The sequence below is a fragment of the Neovison vison genome, chromosome 8 (assembly GCF_020171115.1).
Source record: "Neovison vison isolate M4711 chromosome 8, ASM_NN_V1, whole genome shotgun sequence".
Classification (NCBI taxonomy): domain Eukaryota; kingdom Metazoa; phylum Chordata; class Mammalia; order Carnivora; family Mustelidae; genus Neogale; species Neogale vison.
This window is the reverse complement of record NC_058098.1, coordinates 27,700,504-27,723,443: the sequence shown is the minus strand read 5'-3', so window position 1 is coordinate 27,723,443 and position 22,940 is coordinate 27,700,504. Positions and strand designations below refer to the sequence as shown.

Below are 22,940 nucleotides of genomic sequence, written 5' to 3'. Positions count from 1 at the left end.
ATGAATCAGTGTGGGAGCTTGCTAAAGTGCAGGTTTTAATGCAGAAGACCAAGAACGGGACTTGAGATTCTGCATTTTTCACAAGTTCTCAAGTGACCCGATTTTGTTACTCTGGGGAACACAAATGTCTAGGTCCATCGGGGTACAAGTTCAGCTGGGAAATTTTGGTGTGTTATATGTATTCTGTTCTGCTAAGTGTGGAAACCTAGGACTGGGGACATGGGGATGCTGAGAAGTGTAGACAAAAGTGCATATACATGCTCATGTGGAGCACAGTTATAGCACTCCAAGCAAATGGGACACTAACCCTTTCCTTTTCCCCACCCTGAGAAAATCCTGTGAGTTTAAGGGTGAACTGGGAACTGATACTGCATTTAGGCTAGGTGAACAAAGATTTTAAAAACAAAAAAAATATGCACAAATTATACTAACAAACTGTTAGAAAAATGTTACCATAATCTAACACAATGATTCTTACTGCTGTTTTTCTAGTCTTCTTCCATAAATATGCTTTTATGAAATTATAATTTTAGACCCTACTGTTTTCCTCCACTTATGTCCTGTATTTCCCAAGTTGTCTGTCTTTGCTATTGACATTTTTAATGACTAAGTAATAATCATTCAAGTGAAGCAAATTTTTAAAAATTTATGCTTCTACTGTAGGTACTGGTATTGCTTCTGGTCTGTGTAACTATAAATAATGGTGTGAGTAATAATTTTTCTGTACATGTTTTTTTCCTGTCAGAAATCAGTAACTGTTATCCTCTGCCTGTCCCACCACTGTGTGATAGGGGTAAATCTGTTTTCTCTGCTCAAAAGATAGAGGAGTTGTTTTTAGGAGCCTCAGCTGCATCTGACTCAGACAATTTAGAAGGTGAGATTTGGGTCCTGCAAGCTGAGGAGATTCAAATAAGATCTGACATTGAGCTGATGCAGGAATGGGGAACTCTTAAGAATCCTAGGGAAGGGAAGATGTATACTGCATTTGGGAGGCCAGAAGGTAGGCTGTGGTAGGTAACATTTCTAGAAATGGCCCCTTTCAGTATTCCACACTGCCTAATCCCCAGAACCAGTGTTATGAGATGAGGAATCAATCTTGTGATTGTTTTATGTAATATGGCACAGCTGACTTCAAAACAGGGATGATCTGGGGCGCCTGGGTGGCTCAGTGGGTTAAGCCGCTGCCTTCGGCTCAGGTCATGATCTCAGGGTCCTGGGATCGAGTCCCGCATCCGGCTCTCTGCTCAGCAGGGAGCCTGCTTCCCTCTCTCTCTCTCTGCCTGCCTCTCCATCTACTTGTGATTTCTCTCTGTCAAATAAATAAATAAAATCTTTAAAAAAAAAAATAGGGATGATCTGAATGGGCTAATGTACTCATATGAGCCCTTAAAAAGTAGGAAACTCTCTCTAGCTGGCAGCAAAGGAGAAGTTGGAGGGGGGAAGTCAAAGCATGAGAAGGGCTTGACAAACTATTGCTGGCTTTGAAGATGGAGGAGGCCATGTGAGATGTCGGAAGTCTTCAGGAGCAGAGAGAGAGGCTCTCAGCCAACAGGCAATGTTGGGGTTGGAAAGGGGACCTCAAGTCATACAAAAACAAGGAACTGAATTTGAGTTCAGTCAGCTTACAAATGTTATTGGGATCATGCCTTTCTAAATAATTTGAAAGAAAATGGAGACTAATTCCAGCAATATGGCAAGGATAGGGAAACATCAAAATATAGTGGAAATGCCAAGTAGTTACAACTGTTTAGGAGGGCAACTGGGCAACATCAAAATCTTGAAGAACAGGCTTAGTCCTTAATGGAGTAATTCTACTTACAGCAATATATGCTATGGAAATAATTCAGAGATGTGCTCCAAATCTGGAAGTATGTTCACTGAGGTGTTAGCTGTGGTAATCCCAAATCAGAAGTGACTTTGGCAAAAACACCCCAGATGCATCATCCTTGATTTGTCTCCCCTTTGTTAAGCCAACCCATCAGCAAATCCTGTCAGGTGTAGCTCCAAATATTCCCAAGATCATCTGCCTTGTCTGCCATTTACTACCTACCACCACAGTTTCTTGCCTGAGTGCCTGTGTCAGCTCCTGCCCTGGTCTTCCTGTTTCTACTCTTGTCCCTTTGTGATCCATTCTCTACAAAGGAGCCAGAGAGATTAAAAAATAAAATGTAAACAGTATGAAGCCCCTCTATTGTTAAACATACCAGGGGGTTCCTACTGCTTCTGATCTTGCCTCCAAGGCTCTGCATGCCCTGGTCCGTGCTTACCCCTACATGGTCATCACCTATCTCTCTACCCCACCAATTTACTGAGCTCCAGCCACACTATTTTCTCTTTGTTCTTGGAACAGTCTAAGACAAGACTGTTTCTTTTGAAATGACTGCTGACATGCATGTTGCAAGGAGGAAATACTAGGGCTGAATCCTGCTCCAATGTCTGTGCTGTGTTGGTTTGGGTAAGTTAATTAACCTCTCTGTGCCTCAGTTTTCTTCTCTGTAAAATGGAGGAATTTCATTATGAGGAATTATGAGTTTCATTAGAAAGAATAAGACAGATTACAAATTAAACTTAATGTAACTACTTGGCACGTAGTAAGGGCTCATTAAATATTAATAGTTGTCAGAACCTAACTTCTTCCTCAAAAGAAAAGTAGGTGGTTCAAGGGGTCCCAATCAGAATGCTTTCCACCCCAAATGTTCTGACGGTTCCCATTACCCAGGATCAAATCTAGCTCCTTAGCCCACAGTTAGAACACAGTAATGTGTTCCTTACATTCCCCTATTCCTTCCACATGCCAGTACAGGTAAATATAATGGCCCTATTCCCTCCCTTGCTGCCCCCCAACACACACACACGAGATGATTTAATAGCCTCATTTATACCCACTGTCCCCACAACAATGCATGCCAATTACTCCCAATACCAGAAAATTTGTATTAGTCCTTAAAATTTAACCCATCAAGCATTATCTCTGTGAAACCTTTACTTCTATCTTGTACCAATCAGTCCTTCAGAATAATCACCTTTCTCTGTGCTTCAGCAGACCTCAGAAATATGTGTTTTTAGAAGACTTATGATCTGGAATGAACAGGGCCATCAGCCCAGATTGACTGTGAACTCCTTGAAGGCTGGGTCCATACCTTATCATGTAATTCCAGTGCCCGGTACAGTGCTTGACACACAAGCAACATTTAAACAGACCTACTCGGAAATGAGAAACTGTGAGAAGGTCAAAGCAAAGGTTTTAGAGTTAGACCCAAGTTCAAATTCTGGCTTCACCACCTAACAGCTGTTTGATTTAGGGCAGGAAATGAAATTTCTAAGACCTAGCTTTCTCTCCTGCGAAATCTGACAACACTATCTATTTCTCAAGGTTGTTTTAAGTATCAAATGAGAATGTTTACAAAAGTGTAACACCTGGTACATAACGAAGAGTTTAATTAAGTGGTATCCAATATTCTATTATTATATCACAACTTCTGCTTTATACTGGTTATGATCAAGTTACTTATTATACATGAACGTCAGTTTCCGTACTTGTAAAATAGGGACAGCCCTTATCAATCTCTCAGAATTAAGAGGATTAAATAAGAGCATATGGATGTTTCATATGGACGAAGGCCCAGCTTACTGCTTGCAATAGCTGACACTTAACTAGTAGAGGCTGTATAATTATTATTGAGCTAACCTGACCATCCATGGGAAAAACTGAAGAGATCAAGTTTATTTGGCTCTAAGAGGAAAAGCAAAGAAGGCAAATTTTAAGAAAAGGAAATAATAACTTCATGAGTAGTGAAAAATGAAAATTTAATTATCAAGGTGGCATAGGTAGAGGATAATTCTTTTCAAAATATGGTGCTGGATCAACTGGATAGCAATACAGTAAAATATCGACCTATCTTGTTCCACACATAAAAATTAATTTCAAATGGATTATAAATCTAAATACAAAAGGTAAAACAAAGCATCCAGAAAATATGAGAAATACTTCATGACCTTAGGGTAGGGCAAAGATTTTTCAACAGATAAAAAAAATTACCACCAAACAGAAAAGGAAAGCATTGATAAGCTAGATTACATAGAAATGAAAAACATTTTAATTTAAAAAACCACTGACAGGGTGAAAAGGCAAGCTACACAGGGAGGATATTTGTAATACATTTATCTGACAAAAGACCTAAAATCCAGAATATATAACCAATGCCTACAAATCACAGAAAGACCAAACAACAAAAGAGAAAAATGAGCAAGAGATGTGAAAGACTCCTCAGCAAAAGGGGATGGCTAAAAGGGCTTGTAAACATTTTTTTAACAAGAAAAAGAAAGGATGCAAAATGTCCTCCATAGAATCCTGGGGAAGTGGTCCCTGAAACTCTTTTGCTTCGCGGGGTCCATGAGATCAAAGCTATTTCATCTTAGAAGCTATGTACTTTTTTCCACTGTGTTGAATCTGCACTGATGGTACAAAAGCGGTGGTGAGGAAAACCACTGAGGCCTTAGCATAAATCCCAGCAGTGGCCCCAAACTAGCTGTGAGTGTGCCCTCCTTGGTCAGCCATCAATGATGCACTATGCACATCCAGTGTCACTTTAGAATGTTCTCGATGAGGTAGTAAAAAATTACTAAGTGTTCTAAAACTGCCATCTTTGAACACACCTCTTTTGCCTATTCTATGTAATGAGATGGGAAACAGGCATAAAGCACTTCTGCAGCATAGAGAAGTACAATTGTACTTATCAATACTTTTGCACTTAGGCTGCCAGCTGAACTGGCTTTTTTTTTTTTTTTCCCACGGAAAACCACTCTTACTTGAAAGAATGACTAACAGAAAAACCATGGCTATTCAGACTTTTGTTGTTTTTTTTAATTTAAGACATTTCTCAAAACAATGTGAGACTGTTACCACAAGGAAAGCAATTGACATTATTGCTAATGATAAAACGAAGCTTTCAAGTGAAAATCAGCAATTTGGAAGTTTGTATTAAAATCTGATGGCCTCCCAGTACTGATGGTGATGAGAAGGGTAATATTAATAAATGTGATTTGATATTGGATAATGGTCAACCTTTAGCAGATCTATATAACTCAGTGAGCCAGTATTTCCCAAATGATCAATATACCATCTTCCAATATCATACCTGGGTTAAAGATCCACTCAAAGGACATGACAGAGCAGTGGATTTAATTTTTTATTTTATAAGATTTCATTTATTTATTTACTTATAGTGTGAGTGAGCAGGGGGAGGGGCAAAGGGAGAAACAGAGAGTGAATCTCAAGCAGTCTCTGCACTGAGCACAGAGCCTGACATGGGACTCGATTCCATGATCCTGAGACCATAACCTTGAGCGAAAATCCAGAGTCGGATGCCCAACTGACTGAGCCACCCAGGCACCCCTGAAAACATTATTAAACCATTCTTTTATCTAATAACTATCTTGATAAGGCTTCAACAAAAACGTCACTGCCTGCAGACTAAATGCAGAAGCAGAAATGAGAATCTTGTCTTCCATGCCTGATGATAAAAAGGTCTACAACAACGTGAAAGTCATTCTTGCCAAATTTTTATGTTTGAGGAAAAAAATAGGTATTTTTGTAAAAATGTCTTAGTTGTGTTTACATGTAATGGGTTCATTATTGTTACTTTTAAGTGAATGAATAAATGTGTATTTTTAACATTTCAGCTATAATATCAAATATGGTAAAATGCTGACTGACAGAACCCAAACAAGAACTCTCTCTTTTTTAAAAGATTTTATTTATTTGAGAGACAGCAAGAGAGAGAGAGAGAGAGCATGAATGGGGGTAGGGGTAGAGGGAGAAGGAGAAGCAGACTCCCCACTGAGCACGGAGCCCAATGCAAGACTCGATCCCTGGACCCCAGGATCATGACCTGAGCTTAAGGCAGAAAACGCTAAACCAACTGAGCCACTCAGGTGCCCCAAGAACTCTTTAATAATTCAAAATTTAATAATTCTTCCTCAATAATTAAGAGTTCAAGAGGGTTTTCTGAGACCAAAAATGTTGAGATCTGCCACTACAGAAAATATAACTCAAATGAAGCAGATGAAAAAACTATATACAGATGCATATAGCTTTACTATTTAAAATGAAAAATTGAACATGCTTAAAATATCCCATGGAAGTTAGGCAAACTATAGCATATCAGCAAAATAAAATATCAGATACTAAAAAAGATAGATTCAGCACTTTAGTAAACAGGTTATGAAATTTTAAAAAGAAAATGCAGAACACAAAATACTGGAAACATTAAAAGTATGTAAAGACAGGCTGATTGGTACTGAAAATGAATCCTGAATGACAAGAGCTCTGTATCTAAGGATTTATTTTTAGTGAAGCCCGTTAAGCGTAGGAAAAGCTGGTTTTTCAAAAGAGCGAATAGGATTTGGGGCATACGGTCTGCCTAAGGACAGATGGAGCAAAGGGAAATGGGTTAGAATCGCACGACAACAACAACAAAAGTTAGGCTTAGATTAAAAAAAAAAAAAACCTTCCCTTACAGATGGGCTGTTTTCAGTAATTCTTCCCCCTAGAGATCTCAGGAGTAGGACAGTCCTACTTTTCACTATCATCTCTCCACCACAATGGAATGTCCTCTCCACCTGTACTGCGGGCCGAGTAGCAGCCTGCGTCACGCCCAGTATCCTCTGACATCTCCACACACTTAGGGAAGCAGATCTCTTTCTGTCCCAAGACGGACACCCTATGGGTATGCTTTTGGAGATTTCCAGGGGTGGGCTACACAAGACGGGGTGTGGAAAGCAAGCAGGGAGACATGGAACCGTGTCCTCCGTGAAGGAGGCAGAGGCTGACTATTTCCCACTCCGAGTACAAGCCTCGGCTGTTCCCGTGATGGGCTAATTAACACCCTGCAGCAGCCAGATGGGCCGGCTCCTGTGCTGCTCTTTCCCTCCTTCCTGCCCTACAGCCCCACCCCCCCCAAATCCTGCATTTGAGGAAAAAACAAAAAGGTGAAAGTGTGAGTGCTGGTTGCCCAGCAACCTGGTGGTGGTGGGGGCTCTAATAAAGGAATCGGTGTCATCACAGACATCTGTGCCAACAGAGGAGGAAGGGGGCTGGCAAGGAGTGCGGGTGGAGGGGGGTGAGGCTGACAAAAAGCCTCCTAAACATTCTGCCTCTTCTCTGACCATCTCTCACGTAATGCAGTGTCCTAGTCCTGGGAGAAAGACTGGCTTGAGAAAGACCTAACTGAGGGATGGCAAGGGGATGGATTTCTCTCCACACTGTGCACTCACTATATTGGATTTGTACACAAATTGATTATCGCATGAACTAAAACTGAAGGGTACCGTGGGGAAAGCATGGGCAGAGTTAGACCCACAGAAGGCACAGACTGGGCCCAGCCTTCCCCCTTCCGGTTAGGTAAGGCTGGGAAGCCACGCTACTTTCTTATCTACCGACCCCTCCTGTGTAGTGCAGAGATGCTATGGACCTTCTCATGGGCCTGTCTGGAAGATGAGTCACCATAAATAAAAGCACCTGGTTCGGCGGTCAACACGGCCAACAACCAAGAAATGGCAATTACCACTCTCCTTGATAAATGCAGCCAATGTTGATGATAAAGAGACCATGTTTGTTAAGGGGCTGGGCCTAAACGCAGTCACCCCACACAACCCCAGGTCCATACTCTCACAGCTTAAGTGGCTCCATGGCATCAAATCCTTTTGTGGGGGTAAGATGCTAGGTATTTGGGAGGACCGTCCACTCATTACACCTTCAGTGGTTTTGATCTCCACTTGCTATCTGAATGGGGTCTACTGAGTATTTAGCTAACCTTTACTATATTCTGAGCAATGAACTCAACACATGACATCCATTACGTATCAATCCTAAGAGACCTTGCAGACCGGCATAACAATTCTCAAGGTGCAGATGAGGAGACCAAGGTGCTTCCAGAGGCTACATGTGCTCACCAAGGGACAGGTCAAGCTACAAGGTCAGGGTTTGAATCTAGTTGATCGGCCTCCAAAGCCTGTGCTCCAGACTGCCATATAATATTCTCTCGTTGATATGGGGGAGGTGGGTGGGGTGGTGGGAAAAAAGGGACCAAGTCCCACGTGCTAAGAGTGGCATGTGGAAACAATGAGTCTCAGCTTTCTGTCTTACTGCTGCCCCCCTCCAAGCCCCCACCATTCCATTTGGCTCTACTCACTTCTTATCTTTCCAGGGCTCTGCACAGGCCAGGCCTTCATGCTGGGACACCCTCCCTATCCCACTCCGCACTGGCTAAAGCATCCTCCTCATTCTTTAGGAGCCTGCCGAGAAGTCAGCCCCTCCTTGGGGAAGCCTTCCCTGAACACCAAGTGTGGTTCAGGCTCCTCTTCTACGTGCTCCCTAGTACGCTGTCCCTCCCTGATGAGAGGACAGCAGGAGCAGATGGCATAACTGGTCTTCACGAAGCACCCATGGCTGGATCTAGTGTCGCACACCTAGTGAGCTCAAGAAATACTCTGGACTTAAGAACCTAAGTGGTTCCTTAGCATCTACATTTTCAAATACCTTTCATTTTAAAATAATTAAAGAGTCATGAGAAGTTGGAAAAAGAGTGCAGAGAAATCCTGCGCACCTTCACCCAGTTTTCTCCAAGTGATAACACCGCAAAGCTCCCCTCATGTTACCTCGCCTACCTTCATAGTCGCACCTACAGCCCCCCCATCCCTAGCCTCCAGCAAACACTGATCTGTTTAACACGTCTACTAATAGTGTCATTCTGAAAGTTTTGTGAAGGTGGAATCATAGTTTGTAACCTTTTGGAATTGGCTTTTTCTTACTCCTTTACCTTGTGGAGTATTCCTTGGGCAGCACCACAGCGTGCGTAACCTCTCACCAACTCAGGGACATCTGAATTGCTTCCAGTTTTTGACTATTACAAATAAAGCTGCTATGAACATCTGTCTATAGGCTTCTGCATGGGCATAATTTTTGTTTCCTGACAATAAATGCCTAGGAGTGCAATTCCTAGATCTTCATAGGAAGTGTTTGCTTAAGAAACGTCCAATGTTCTTGAGTGGCCGTACCATTTTACATTCCCACCATCAACAGGTAAGAGACTGAGATTCTCTGCACTGTCTCCAGCATTTGGTACCATTTTTATTTTTAATTTTAGCCAGTCTAGTAGGTGTGAAGGATTTCACTGCTTAATTTCCATTTCCCTAATGGCTAATGTGCTGAATACCTTTTCATGTGCTATGTGCCATCTGTGTATCCTTTCAGAGTGCCATCTCTTCACATCCTTGTCCCATTTTCTGATTGGATTTTTTTTAAAACCCGTAGAGTTTTGAATGTTCTGTATCTTCCTAGACACAACTGCTCTGTCAGATGTGTGGTTTGTAAACATTTCTGCCAGCCTGTAGTTTATGTTCTCATTCTCCTAACAGGGTCTTTCATAGAGCAAAAACATTTTTAATTTTGATGAAGTACAATTTAACCATGTCTACTACAGATTGTGCTTTTAGTGTCTTACAAATGCTTCAGCAAGCCCTAGATCCAGAAGATTTTCTCCTGTGAGTTCTAAAGTGTTGTAGCATGAAGCTTCACATATAGATCTGTGATCCCATTTGAGTTACCGGCTCAAATTCATTCTGAGCCCTGGGCTGGTAACCCTTGCTGAACTCCTGATTATTACTGTTGCTACTGCTATTATTTGGTAGATTCCCTGAGATTTTCTATGTAGACCACAGTCATCTGCAAACACGAACCGTTTTATTTCTTCCTCTCTTATCTGTATCCTTTTATTTAATTTTATTTCTCATCTTAATGTGGTAGCAAAACTTTCAGTACTATGGTGAGTAAGACTGGTAAGAGTGGATACCTATGCCTTGTTTCTAAGGGGGGAAGCATTCAGCAGTTTATTTTAAATAAATCACTTCTGCTGGTATGATGATGAACCCATAAAATACAAGTAAGGTACTAACAGACTACTCTCTAGTTAAAGGTAAGACACAAAAGTCTCAATCATAAGCAATTATCAATTTTCTTATAGACTGAACCCAGAGACCTCATTTCTGTTGTTATATGTTCACATTTCCAATAAAGCCAAGGCAAGGCTAGGACTTTTTTTTTTTTAACAGTTTACTGAGATAATATTTCACATATCACAAAATTCACCCAGTTATACTATACAGGGAAGTGGTCTTTAGACGTTCACAGAGTGTGCAAATATTCTTATTAGGATATTTTCTTCACCTGGGCGCCTGGGTGGCTCAGTTGCTTAAGCGACTGCCTTCGGCTCAGGTCACAATCCTGGAATCCTGGGATCGAGTCCCACATTGGGCTCCCTCCTTGGCAGGGAGGCTGCTTCTCCCTCTGATCTCTGCACTCTCATGGTCTCTCTCTCAAATAAATAAATATAATCTTTAAAAAAAAAAGGAATATTTTCTGCACCCAAAAGGAAACTCTGTACCAATTAGCAGTCATGCCTTATTCATGCCCACCAATCCCTCCACCTCGGTTCCTGGCAATGACTCATCTTCTTTCTGTGTGCATGGATTTGCCTATTCTGAACAATTCACATAAAATCATACAATATGTAGATCCTCTCACTAAGCAAAATGTTTTCAAGGCTCACACTGGTTGTGACATCCATCAGTAGTTCATCCTTTTTTTACTGGTGAGTAACTTTCACTGTACACACTTGTCACTTTGTAGATCTGATAATCAGCTGATGGGTATTTAGGCTGTTTCCACTTTTTGGCCAGTATGAACACACTATGGACATTCACATACAGAAGTCGTACATGCTATTTCACTGTGGTGTGGAGTTCTGTTTCCCTGATGATATTGATTTTGAGCATCTTTCACATGCTCATGGGTTACTTCAACTATTCTGAACCACTTTTAAACTGGGCTTTTTTACTACTGAGTTGTAAGGCTTATGTATTCTCGATACAAGCCTACAGTCAACTATGATTCATAAATGCTATCTCCCATTCTGTGGGTTATCTGTTCACTTTCTTTTCATTTATTTATTTATTTTCAGCATAACAGTATTCATTATTTTTTCACCACTCCCAGTGCTCCATGCAATCCGTGCCCTCTATAATACCCACCACCGGGTACCCCCAACCTCCCACCCCCCCGCCACTTCAAACCCCTCAGATTGTTTTTCAGAGTCCATAGTCTCTCATGGTTCACCTCCCCTTCCAATTTCCCCCAACCCCTTCCCCTCTCTATCTCCCCATGTCCTCCATGCTATTTGTTATGCTCCATAAATAAGTGAAACCATATGATAATTGGCTCTCTCTGCTTGACTTATTTCACTCAGCATAATCTCTTCCAGTCCTGTCCATGTTGCTACAAAAGTTGGGTATTCGTCCTTTCTGATGGAGACATAATACTCCATAGTGTATACGGACCACATCTTCCTTATCCATTCGTCCGTTGAAGGGCATCTTGGTTCTTTCCACAGTTTGGCGACCGTGGCCATTGCTGCTATAAACATTGGGGTACAAATGGCCCTTCTTTTCACTACATCTGTATCTTTGGGGTAAATACCCAGGAGTGCAATGGCAGGGTCATAGGGAAGTTCTATTTTTAATTTCTTGAGGAATCTCCACACTGTTTTCCAAAGAGGCTGCACCAACTTGCATTCCCACCAACAGTGTAAGAGGGTTCTCCTTTCTCCACATCCCCTCCAACACATGTTGTTTCTTCTCTTGTTAAATTTGGCCATTCTAACTGGTGTAAGGTGATATCTCAATGTGGTTTTCATTTGAATCTCCCTGATGGCTAGTGATGATGAACATTTCTTTATGTGTCTGATAGCCATTTGTATGTCTTCATTGGAGAAGTGTCTGTTCATATCTTCTGCCCATTTTTTGATATGATTGTCTGTTTTGTGTGTGTTGAGTTTGAGGAGTTCATTATAGATCCTGGATATCAACCTTTTGTCTGTACTGTCATTTGCAAATATCTTCTCCCATTCCGTGGGTTGCCTCTTTGTTTTTTGACTGTTTCCTTTGCTGTGCAGAAGCTTTTGATTTTGATGAAGTCCCAAAAGTTTATTTTCGCTTTTGTTTCCTTTGCCTTTGGAGACATATCTTGAAAGAAGTTGCTGTGGCTGATATCAAAGAGATTACCACCTATGTTCTCCTCTAAGATTCTGATGGATTCCTGTCTCACATTGAGGTCTTTTATCCATTTTGAGTTTATCTTTGTGTACGGTGTTAAGAGAATGGTCGAGTTTCATTCTTCTACATATACCTGCCCAGTATTCCCAGCACCATTTATTGAAGAGACTGTCTTTTTTCCACTGTATATTTTTTTCTGTTTTGTCGAGGATTAATTGACCATAGCTGAGGGTCCATATCTGGGCTCTCTACTCTGTTGCACTGGTCTATGTGTCTGTTTTTATGCCAGTACCATGCTGTCTTGGTGATCACAGCTTTGTAATAAAGCTTGAAATCAGGTAACGTGATGACCCCAGTTTTATTTTTGTTTTTCAACATTTCCTTAGCGATTCAGGATCTCTTCTGGTTCCATACAAATTTTTGGATTATTTGCTCCAGCTCTTTGAAGAATACCAGTGGAATTTTGATCAGAATGGCATTAAAAGTATAGCTTACTCTAGGCAGTATAGACATTTTAACAATGTTTATTCTTCCGATCCAAGAGCATGGAATGGTCTTCCATCTTTTTGTGTCTTCTTCAATTTCTTTCATGAGTGTTCTGTAGTTCCTCAAATACAGATCCTTTACCTCTTTGGTTAGGTTTATTCCCAGGTATCTTATGGTTCTTGGTGCTCTAGTAAATGGACTCAATTCTCTAATTTCCCTTTCTGTATTTTCATTGTTAGTGTGTAAGAAAGCCACTGATTTCTGTACATTGACTTTGTATCCTGCCACGTTGCTGAATTGCTGTATGAGTTCTAACAGTTTGGGGGTGGAGTCTTTTGGGTTTTCCATATAAAAAATCATGTCATCTGTGAAGAGATCCAATTTGGATACCTTTTATTTCTCTTTGTTATTGCTGTTGCTAGGACTTCTAATACTCTGTTGAATAAGAGTGGTGAAAGTGGGCATCCTTGTCTTGTTCCTGATCTCAACGGGAAGGCTGCAAGCTTTTTCCCATTGAGGATGATATTTGCTGTGGGTCTTTCATACATAGATTTTATGAAGTTCAGGAATGTTCCCTCTATCCCTATACTCTGAAGCGTTTTAATCAGGAACGGATGCTGGATTTTGTCAAATGCTTTTTCTGCATCTGTTCACTTTCTTGACTGTCCTTTGATGCACAAAAAGTTCTAATTTTGACAAAGTCCAATTTGTGCTTTTGGTGTTGCATCTAAGAAACTACTGTCGAGGTCATAAAGATTTATTCCTGCCTTCTTCTAGGAGTATTATAGTTCTCTTATGCCTAGGTCTATGATCCATTTTAAGTCAATTTCTGTGTGGGGAAGGGGTCCAACTGCATCCTTTTGCCTGTGGACATAGAGTTGTTTCAGCACCATTTGAAAAGACTATTATTCCCCCACTAAACTGTTCTGGCGCACTTGCTGAAATCAATTGCCCATGGATGTATGAGTTTATCTCTATTTTTTTTAAATTTTTTTTAAGATTTTATTTATTTATTTGACAGAGGGAGAGAGATCACAAGTAGGCAGAGAGGCAGGCAGTGGGGGTGGGGGGAAAGCAGGCTCCCTGCTGAGCAGAGAGTCCCATGCAGGCCTCCATCCCAGGACCCTGAGATCACGACCTGAGCCAAAGACAGAGGCTCAACCCACTGAGCCATCTAGATGCCCCCAATTATTTCTAGATCCCAATTCTATTCCCTTGGCTTTACATGTCTATCCTTATTTCAGTACCATACTGTCTTGACTACTTGTAGCTTTGAAATAAGTTTTGAAATTGGAAAGTGTGAGTCTTTTTTCTTTTTCAAAATTGCTTTGGTTATTCTGGTTCTCTTGGATTTTCCATATGAAATTTTAGGATCAGCTTGACAATTTCTGAAAACAAAAACAAAAACAAAAACCCCAGAAAACAAAAAATCTACAAACAAGAAACTCTGGGATTGGGATTGCACTAAATACGTATATCAATTTGGAGAATATTGCATATATTGATTCTTCTTATCTATGAACACAGATGTGTTTCCATTATTTAATCTTAATTTCTTTCAAAAATGCTTTGTAATTCTCAGTGTACAAGTTAATTTTTGTTAAATTTATTAAGTATTTTTTCTTTTGGGGGTTATTATAAATGGGATCATTTCCTTAATTTTCAGATTATTCCTTACTCATGTACAGAAATACAACTGATTTTTGTTTTTTGATCATGTATCCTGTCACATTGCTGACCTTGTTTATTTTAAAAGTATTTTTAGAAGATTCCTTCTGATGTCCTATATATGAGATTTCAGGTAAAAGAGTTTGTTTACATCTTCCTTTTTAATCTAGATACTTCTTTTTCTCAAGTGATTGTCTTGACTAGAATCTCAAGTATGATGTTGCATAAAAGTAACAAGAGCAGACATTCTTGTCTTACTCCTGATCTTTGGGGTAAAGCATTTAGTCTTTCTTCCTTAACTAGGATATTAGCTGTGGGTTTTCTGCAGATGCTATTTATTGAGTAAGAAACTCCTTCTATTGCTAAATGCTTTTATTCTGAAAGAGTGTTGGATTTTGTCAAACGCTTTTTCTCTACTGAAATGAACATGTGGTTTTGTCCTTTGTTCCATTAATGTGGTATGTTACACTAACTTATTTTCAGATGTTAAACCAACCATTTCTGGGATAAATTTCTTTTGGTCATGGTATATAATCCTTTTTCTACGTTGCCGGATTTATTTTGCCAGTATTTTGTTGAGGATTTTAAAATCTATATTCAAAAGGGATACTAGTTTGTAGCTTTCTTCTGAGGTCTCTGGTTTTGGTATCAGGGCCCCACAGATCCAGACAGACAAGGTCAAACACTGTATTTAGTTGATATAACTCTTTTAATAACAGCCCCGCTCTCCCTTTTTTCCTCATGCCATTCATGTGACAATGAAAACAAGGTTAATTTATCCTGTAAAAAATGTTCAGTTTTTTAAAATGTTCCAGTTTTGGCTGCAACACATGTATCCTCATGTGTCTATTTAACTCATTCTTCTATCTCTCATGCTTCTTTTCATCTGGGAGTTAGATCTAAACCCACGCTGCTGTGTACTTACTGCTGCATCATATCAGTAAACACTTAATGTCTGGCTACACCATTTTTAGTGTTAAGATTGATCTATGGGCTCAGGTGCTATCAGCTTGGATCTATTCTTTATAAAGTTCTCCATCAGACTGCTACCTAAGGGTTTCAGCAAACACTGATGATTTGTGCCTAGGTACGTTCTTTCAGGAGATGTTGCAAAATGGTTATTTTTGATTCTTTCAATTCTTCCAAGATTAGGAAGTTTTCTCTTCACAATTAAAAACTCCAGGTCTGATTCCTAGTTAGGGTGGCAGAGCCTCGAGGTGCTGCTGTGGAAGCCCTGGGGGGATTCTCGCTTGCCTCTGTGTTTGGAGGATCCTCACAGCACTTGAGGCGGACGGCAGAGACAAGGCACATTCTACATAATGAGTTCTACATTAGAAAAATGACCTGCATCCCACACAACTTTCCAAAGTCTTGTTAGGTGTTCAAGGAGGTATAAAGCCTTCATAAAGTATCCAAGTCTAATGAGACACTCTCCATCTAATATTTTGTTTGCCATTCTCCTAAGAACTGTTCATCATTTCAGAAGAGTCATGTTAGTAACAGCAGTGCAGTTTATAGTATTTGAATTTGGCTTGAATACATGTGTATATGCCAGCTTTTATTGCTGTCAAATTCTACATAATTCCATATACAAGTGCAAATGTCTGACTTTATTTTGCAGTGTAACTCTGCTTAAGCATCTACATGATCAAACAGTCATTATCTTATTAATTACTCTCTATTTTTCATTCATATTATAGTTAGGACTTTATACTGATTCCTTTTGAAGTGTGCATTCAGTTTGATTATCTATGAATATCATTTCAAGAAAGGTAAAGGAGATTTCACGAAGTATTTGTTTTGACATGGGCAGTGAGTCTGAGAGAGCTGAGAATTACTATCTACTTAAGGTGTAAAAATCCACCCCAACACTCTTAATTGCTATCCAGGGCTTGTTCTTACATCTTGCCACCATATTTGGCCACATCGTAGCCACAGCACTACACTGGGATTTGACAACTGAACTGCAGCCCTGGCCCTGTCTCTTTATTAGTGGCTGGTGACCTTAGGCAGGTCATCTTACCTGTGGTCCTATCTATAAAATAAGGAGGTTAGATTAGACAAGCTGTTCCCAATCCTTCAACTACTTTTTAGTATTCACCCTCCCCACAGGATTTCTGAAGAGTGCCAAAGAGACTTACCAATTATTATTCATTGTAATAAATTAATTTCCCATTTTTTAACTAAACAAAGATACGTTAATTGCAAAACAGGATAAAATAACAATGGCAGTGAACTCTTACTGAGTGCTTATTATGGCCCCACGGTGAAGCCCCAGGCCCCCATTACTGCTACACTGGGGATTCCAAATTGGGAAAAGCGCTGTCTCAACCAGAGACTAAGGTCTCCCGCTGGTTCTCGTCTCCTTCCTCAGAGCAGGAGTCTCCTGTCGTAGATGCTCCCACCCTAACCTGGTAAGATCTTGGATGAGACATACTCATACCCCATGTTGCTTTGGAAAAGTTCTGAAGCTGTCAAAGAGGTTAGGTGGCTACCATGAATGAAATGGAACGGGAAAGACAGTTGGCCTCCAACCCCTCTGGGAAGGTACTTCTGCATCTCCGCCTTTCCCTGAAATGCCCAGCCCCAGTCCCTGCAACCCAAAGAAGCTGGGAAGTAAGGGTGACTAGGAGTCGTATCAGAACTCAATGCTCCACTTCTGTCTCCACCCACCAAGACTCAGACAATCTGTTGCAGACACATGGAGGCCAGAGAGGGGGCCACGTGGGAGGATGGTTATGGCTAGAACCCCACAGAAGCACGGGATGGCTGCCTGCTGGGGGCTCTGTACTCACCAGGGAGGCTGCCGGCTCGTGTGTGGATGCTGTGGGTGAATCCGGAGCGGGTCCACCTCTCTGGCAGTGGCAGGCGGAAACTCCCGGGGGAGACTGCTAACACTAGCCTTGTCCCAGTGCTCATGGATAGGTGTGATGATTCCAGACACAATGCGAGACCGAAGTTCCTCACTGTTCTTGTAGGTCCTGTAGGAAGGAGACGAGGTGTCAACTGCTTGCACCTGGCTGGCAACCCCGTATACACTATTCTGGCAGCGGCGGCGGCGGCGGCGGCGGCAGTGGCGGCCCTGATAGCTCTTCGCTTTGCGCTTGGACTGTTTGCAAGGGTGGGGACAGGCCGCCCGGCGGACCTGTGTGAGGGGGGCAACAGCCCGGTGTCGTCTCCGAGATTTGGGCCTAAGCTTCTTAGGCATCTGAGTTGCCCCTCCTCGCTTACCACCCCATTAGAAAGAGGTGACAGTGCAGGGGCACAGGGCCTGGACTGACTACTCCTCTGTACCTGCCCAACCCTCTCCTCAGCCTCATTGTGTGTTCATCAAGGGTCATGGGAAGGGTCATGGACGGCCGAGGCTCTTGGGGAGGATGAAGCAGGTTCCTGGTCCACGTAGGCGGCACTCTGGGGGCTCAAGGTCAGTTTTGTCACCAACTCAGAGCCCTCGGAAGGCTACGCTGGGCCTCTTTTCTCTGCCTGTGACAGCCAAGCATGGTGGGCTGTAGCTGAGTGTTGAGGCAGGCTGAGGTAGCAATGAGTGGGTAGTGCTCCAGAATTCCTAAAAATCTGAAATTTAAAATGAGACATATCCTGGCCCCAAAAGCAAATCTTACAAATTTTAAAAAACTGAAACTATATAGAGTATGTTCTCTGACCATATGGAATGATACCAAACATCAAAATAGAAGGAAGTCTCTAAATAATGGAAATTAACCCAATTCTAGAAAACCCTCAGGTCACAGAGGAAGACATGAAAAAAATACAAAGCACTGAATAAAAATAAATATATAACATATTATATGGGGTAGGTGTGCCTGGTGTGTCAGTCAGTTGAGTGGCTGACTCTTAATTTTGGCTCAGGTCACGATCAGGGTTGAGAGATCGAGTCCTATGATGGGGCTCCCTCTCAGCAGGGCATCTGCTTGGGATTCTCTCCCTCCCCTTCTGACCCTCCCCCAACTTGCACACTCGCTCTTAAAATAAATTTTAAAATCTTAGGGAAAAACAGGCAGGGATATGGCTAAAACAGTGTTGAGAAGAAACTTCATTGCACTAAATGCTCACATTGGAAAAGAGGAAGGAAATCGATAATCAAAATTCTGACCTCAAGAACCTAGAAAAAGAGCAAATAAAACCCTAAACAAGGTGGCACCTGGGTGGTTCAGTGGGTTAAAGCCTCTGCCTTCAGCTCAGGTTGTGATCTTGGGGTCCTGGGATGGAGCCCCACATCACGTTCTCTGCTCAGTGGGGGGAGCCCGCTTCCCCCCACCCTCTGCCTGCCTCTCTGCCTACTTGTGACCTCTGTCTGTCAAATAAATAAATAAAATTTTTTAAAAGCCCTAAGCAAGGCTGAAGTAAGGAAATAATAAAGAATGAAAATCAATAAAAGAGAAAACAGGAAAATGAGAGAGAAAATTAATTTTAAAAAAAAAAAGGTTCTTCCAAAAAATGAATAAAATCAACAAACTTTTAGCAAGACTGGCAAACACAAAAAGAGAGAGAACACAAGAAGACACAAATCACCAATAGCAAGAATGACATGGGATATTACAACACATGTATTGTCACTGGAAGGATAGTAAGAGAATACTAACAACTTCAACTACTTAGAACACACCAATTCTTCAAAAACCACAAACTAACAACTCAGCCAAAATAAAATAATTTGAAGAGTTCTATTACAGTAAAAACATTCATACTTAAGCACCCAAAACAAGAAATCTCTAGAGCCAGATGATTTCAGTGGAGAATGCTACCAAACACTTAAAGAAGAATTAAGACTAATTTACAGCTATTTCCAGATAATAGGAGAGGAAGAAACATTTCCCAACTCATTTAATGAGGCCAGGATTGCCTCACATCAAAGCCAGACAAAAGAGCACAAAAAACAAAACTACAGACCTGCATTTCCCATGAACTTGGATGCACAAATGTTCAACAAAGTACTAACAAGCAGAATTAAAAAATATATTAAAAGAATCATACACCCCCTGGATTCACTCTTGGCATGCAAGGCTGGATCAATATTCACAAATCCCTACCACATCAATAAGCAAAGAAAAGATATATGATCCTATCGACTGACGCAGAAAATGCATTTGACCAAATCCAACATGGAAATCCATTCATTATAAAAACTCAACAAACCAGGAACAGAAGGGAACCTCTTGAGCTTCATAAAGAATACCAACAAAAATCCACAGTTAACAAAATACTTAATAGGGGCTCCTAGGTGGCTCAGTAGGTTAAGTGTCTGCCTTCGGCTCAGGTCATGATCTCCAGTTCCTGGGATCAAGCCTTTCATATCGGGGCTCTCTGCACAGTAGGGAGCCTGTTTTTCCCTCTCCCTCTACCTGCTGCACTCCCTGCTTGTGCTCTCTCTGTCAGATAAATAAATAAAAACCTTAAAAAAAAAAAAAACCCACAATAACAATCATTTTAATAATGAAAGCCCTGAGCTGACTGCAGGATATTTCTGAAGCTAACTGGGAGGGAAACACTGGGGAGTAGGGAAGGAGGGAACAAAAGCTGAGCTATGACTCTTTTCCCCCTCTTAAGATTTACTAGAATGGAAAGAGAGGTAAAAGTCTTACAAGTTAAGTTTATTTCCCTTTAACTGAGAAGCTACTGAACAGGTAAAAGTGGCAAATATGGATTGTATTCCCATATGATTTAGGTCGTATGTTCTTGGGACCTTAGATACGGAGTTTTGGAAAAAGGCTGCTCATATACATGGAGCAATAATGATACAACAACTAATATTCACTGAGCACTTACTATGTGACAGGCACTGTTCTAAGTGCTTTACATACATTACCTAAGTAAGTTAACAGAACAACTATTAGTTACAAATCCAGTAAATAAAGTCAGAATTTGAATGAAAATTATAATAAAATAATGAAAGATTCATGCTTTGCCTCAGACTGGGAATATGGCAAGGATGTTCTCTTTTACCACTCTTAAATAACATAAGACTGAAGTTCTAGCCATTGCAATAAAGCAAGTAAATAAGAAAAAAGAAAAAATATAGATTAGAAGGGGAATAAAACTTCCCTTTTTTGCAGATGACATGACGGTCACCCTTGAAATTCCCAAGAAATCTACCCCAAAACCCTCCAAGAACAATGAGTTCAGCAAGGTGACTGCATAGAACATCAACACGCATTCCTATATACTAACAGTGAATACCTGCGAATCAAAACTAAGAGCCTAATATAATTTATAATCACCCCCTTCCTCCAGAAAAGAAACAGCAAAAACATGTTCAGGAGCTACTTACTGAAAATTACAAAATGATGATGAAATAATTCAAATAAGACTTAATAAATGGAGATATACCATGTTCATAGTGAAAATGTCAATTTTCCCCATAATAGGTTTAATGATCTACAGGCTTAATGCAACTCCCAGCAAGGTCTTTATCGACACAGACAAGCTTATTCTAAAGTTAGTACGGAAAGGCAAGGACCCTGGAATAGCTCGGACTCTTCTGACAAAATAAGTGGGAGGAATCATTCTACTCAATTTTAAGGTCTACTATGCAGCTACATTAATCAAAACTGTATGATACTGGCAGAGGGACACACAGAAAGATCAATGAGAAAAAAAAAGAAAACCTAAAACCAGGCACACATTAAGTACAGACAAGTACTTTTTGAAAAAGCTGCAAAAGCAGTTGAAAGAAGGAAGAACAAATGGTTTGGAGCAATTGGACATCCACAGGCAAGAAAATGAACCCCTATCCAAACCTCACATTTTACATAAAAATTAACTTAAAATAGACCAAAGACTTAAATGTAAAATGCAAAACTATAAAAAGCTTAGGATAAAACATAAGAGAAAATCTTGGGGCTCTAAAGCTAGGCAAAGCATTCTTGACACCAAAAGCATGATCCGTAAAGTTGATAAAATAAGTATTATCAAAATAAAAAACTTTGTGAAAGACGCTTTTGAGAGAATTAAAAAACAAACTATAGGCTGGGAGAAAACATTTATAAGCCATCATCTAAGAAAGGACTTGCATCTAAAGTATATAAAGAACTCTCATTCATACAGCAGTAAAAAAACTCAAACAATCCAATTAGAAAATGGGCAAGGGGCGCCTAGGTGGCTCAGTGGGTTAAAGACTCTGTCTTCGGCTCAGGTCATGATCCCAGGGTCCTGGGATCGAGCCCCGCATCGGGCTCTCTGCTCAGCGGGGAGCCTGCTTACCACCACCACCCACTGCCTGCCTCTCTGCCTACTTGTGATCTCTGTCTGTCAAATAAATAAATAAAATCTTCAAAAAAAAAAAAAAAAAAGAAAGAAAAGAAAATGGGCAAAAGATACGAACAGACACTTTGCCAAAGAAGATACACAGATACACAGATGGCAAATACATACATGGAAAGATGCCCAACATCATTAGCCATTAGGGAAATACAAATTAAAACCATGAGATAATACTAATACCTATCAGAAAAACTAAAATGAAAAAGAGTAACACCACTAAATGCTGGTGAAGATGAAGAGAAATGGTATTACTCATTCACTGGTGGTGGACATGTAACACAGCACAAACACTCTAGAAAATCAGTTGGCAGTTTCTTAAAAAACTAAACATGCAACTGTCATTGTGCTCTTGGGCATTTATCACAGAGAAAGAGAATTACGTCCACACTAAAGCCTGTACCTGAATGTCTCAGCATTCAGGTATGCATATGTCCATAGTGTTCATAGTGCATATGGCACTATGCAGAGTGAGAAAAGCCAATCCCATAAGCCTAAGCTTACATACTGTAAGATTCCCTTTACTTAACATTTTTTTTAAGGCAAAGGTATTTTTTAGAAGATTTTATTTCGGGGTACCTGGTGCTCAGAGGGTTAAGCCTCTGCCTTCAGCTCAGGTCATGGTCTTAGGGTTCTGGGATCGAGCCCCGCATCAGGCTCTCTGCTCAGCAGGGAGTCTGCCTTCCTCTCTCTCTGCCTGCCTCTCTGCTTACTTGTGATCTCTCATTCTGTCTCAAATAAATAAATAAAATCTTAAAAAAATATATTTTATTTATTTGTCAGTGAGAGCGAAGAGAGTGCACAAACAGGGGGTGTGGCAGGCAGAGGGAGTAGCAGGATCCCCACGGAGCAAGGAGCCCGATGCAGGACTCAATCCTAGGGCCCTGGGATCATGACCTGAGCTGAAGGCAGACCCTTAACCAAATGAGCCACCTAGGTAGGTGTTCCTTAACATTTCTGAAATAAAATGTTAGAGATGGAGAAGTAGTAGTTGCTGGGGTTAGGGATGGGGAGGGACAGTGGGTGTGGCTATAAAAGGGCATCAGGAGGGATCCTTATGGGGACAGCTGGGTGTCTCAGTCAGGTTAAGCATCTGACTCTAGATTTTGGCTCAGGTCATGATCACAGGGTTGAGATGGAGCCTCATGTCAGTCTTCATGCTGGAGCCTGCTTGAGATTCTCTCTCTCTCTCCCTTTTTGTCCCTCCTACTCCTCTCAAAAAAAGAAAAAAAGAAGAAGAAGAAGAGGTGGGATCCTTACAGTGTTAAAAAGGCTTATATCAATGTCAATATCCTAGCTGTACAGTTTTGTACAATATGATCACTGAGGTAAAATGTATAAAGGATACAAAGAATCTCTGTATTATTTTTTTCCCCTCTGTATTATTTCTTACAACTGCATTT

General features: G+C 40.8%; 1 protein-coding gene across 1 annotated transcript in view; it reads right to left on the bottom strand.

The window, feature by feature from the left end:
- The window catches only part of PSMF1 (proteasome inhibitor subunit 1), a 45,596-nt gene that overhangs the window by 7,386 nt on the left and 15,270 nt on the right, over positions 1-22,940 (bottom strand). The window contains exon 5 of the mRNA XM_044263316.1: positions 17,058-17,243. Coding sequence (XP_044119251.1) covers positions 17,058-17,243 — 186 coding nt within the window. The remainder of the gene's footprint in view (positions 1-17,057; positions 17,244-22,940) is intronic.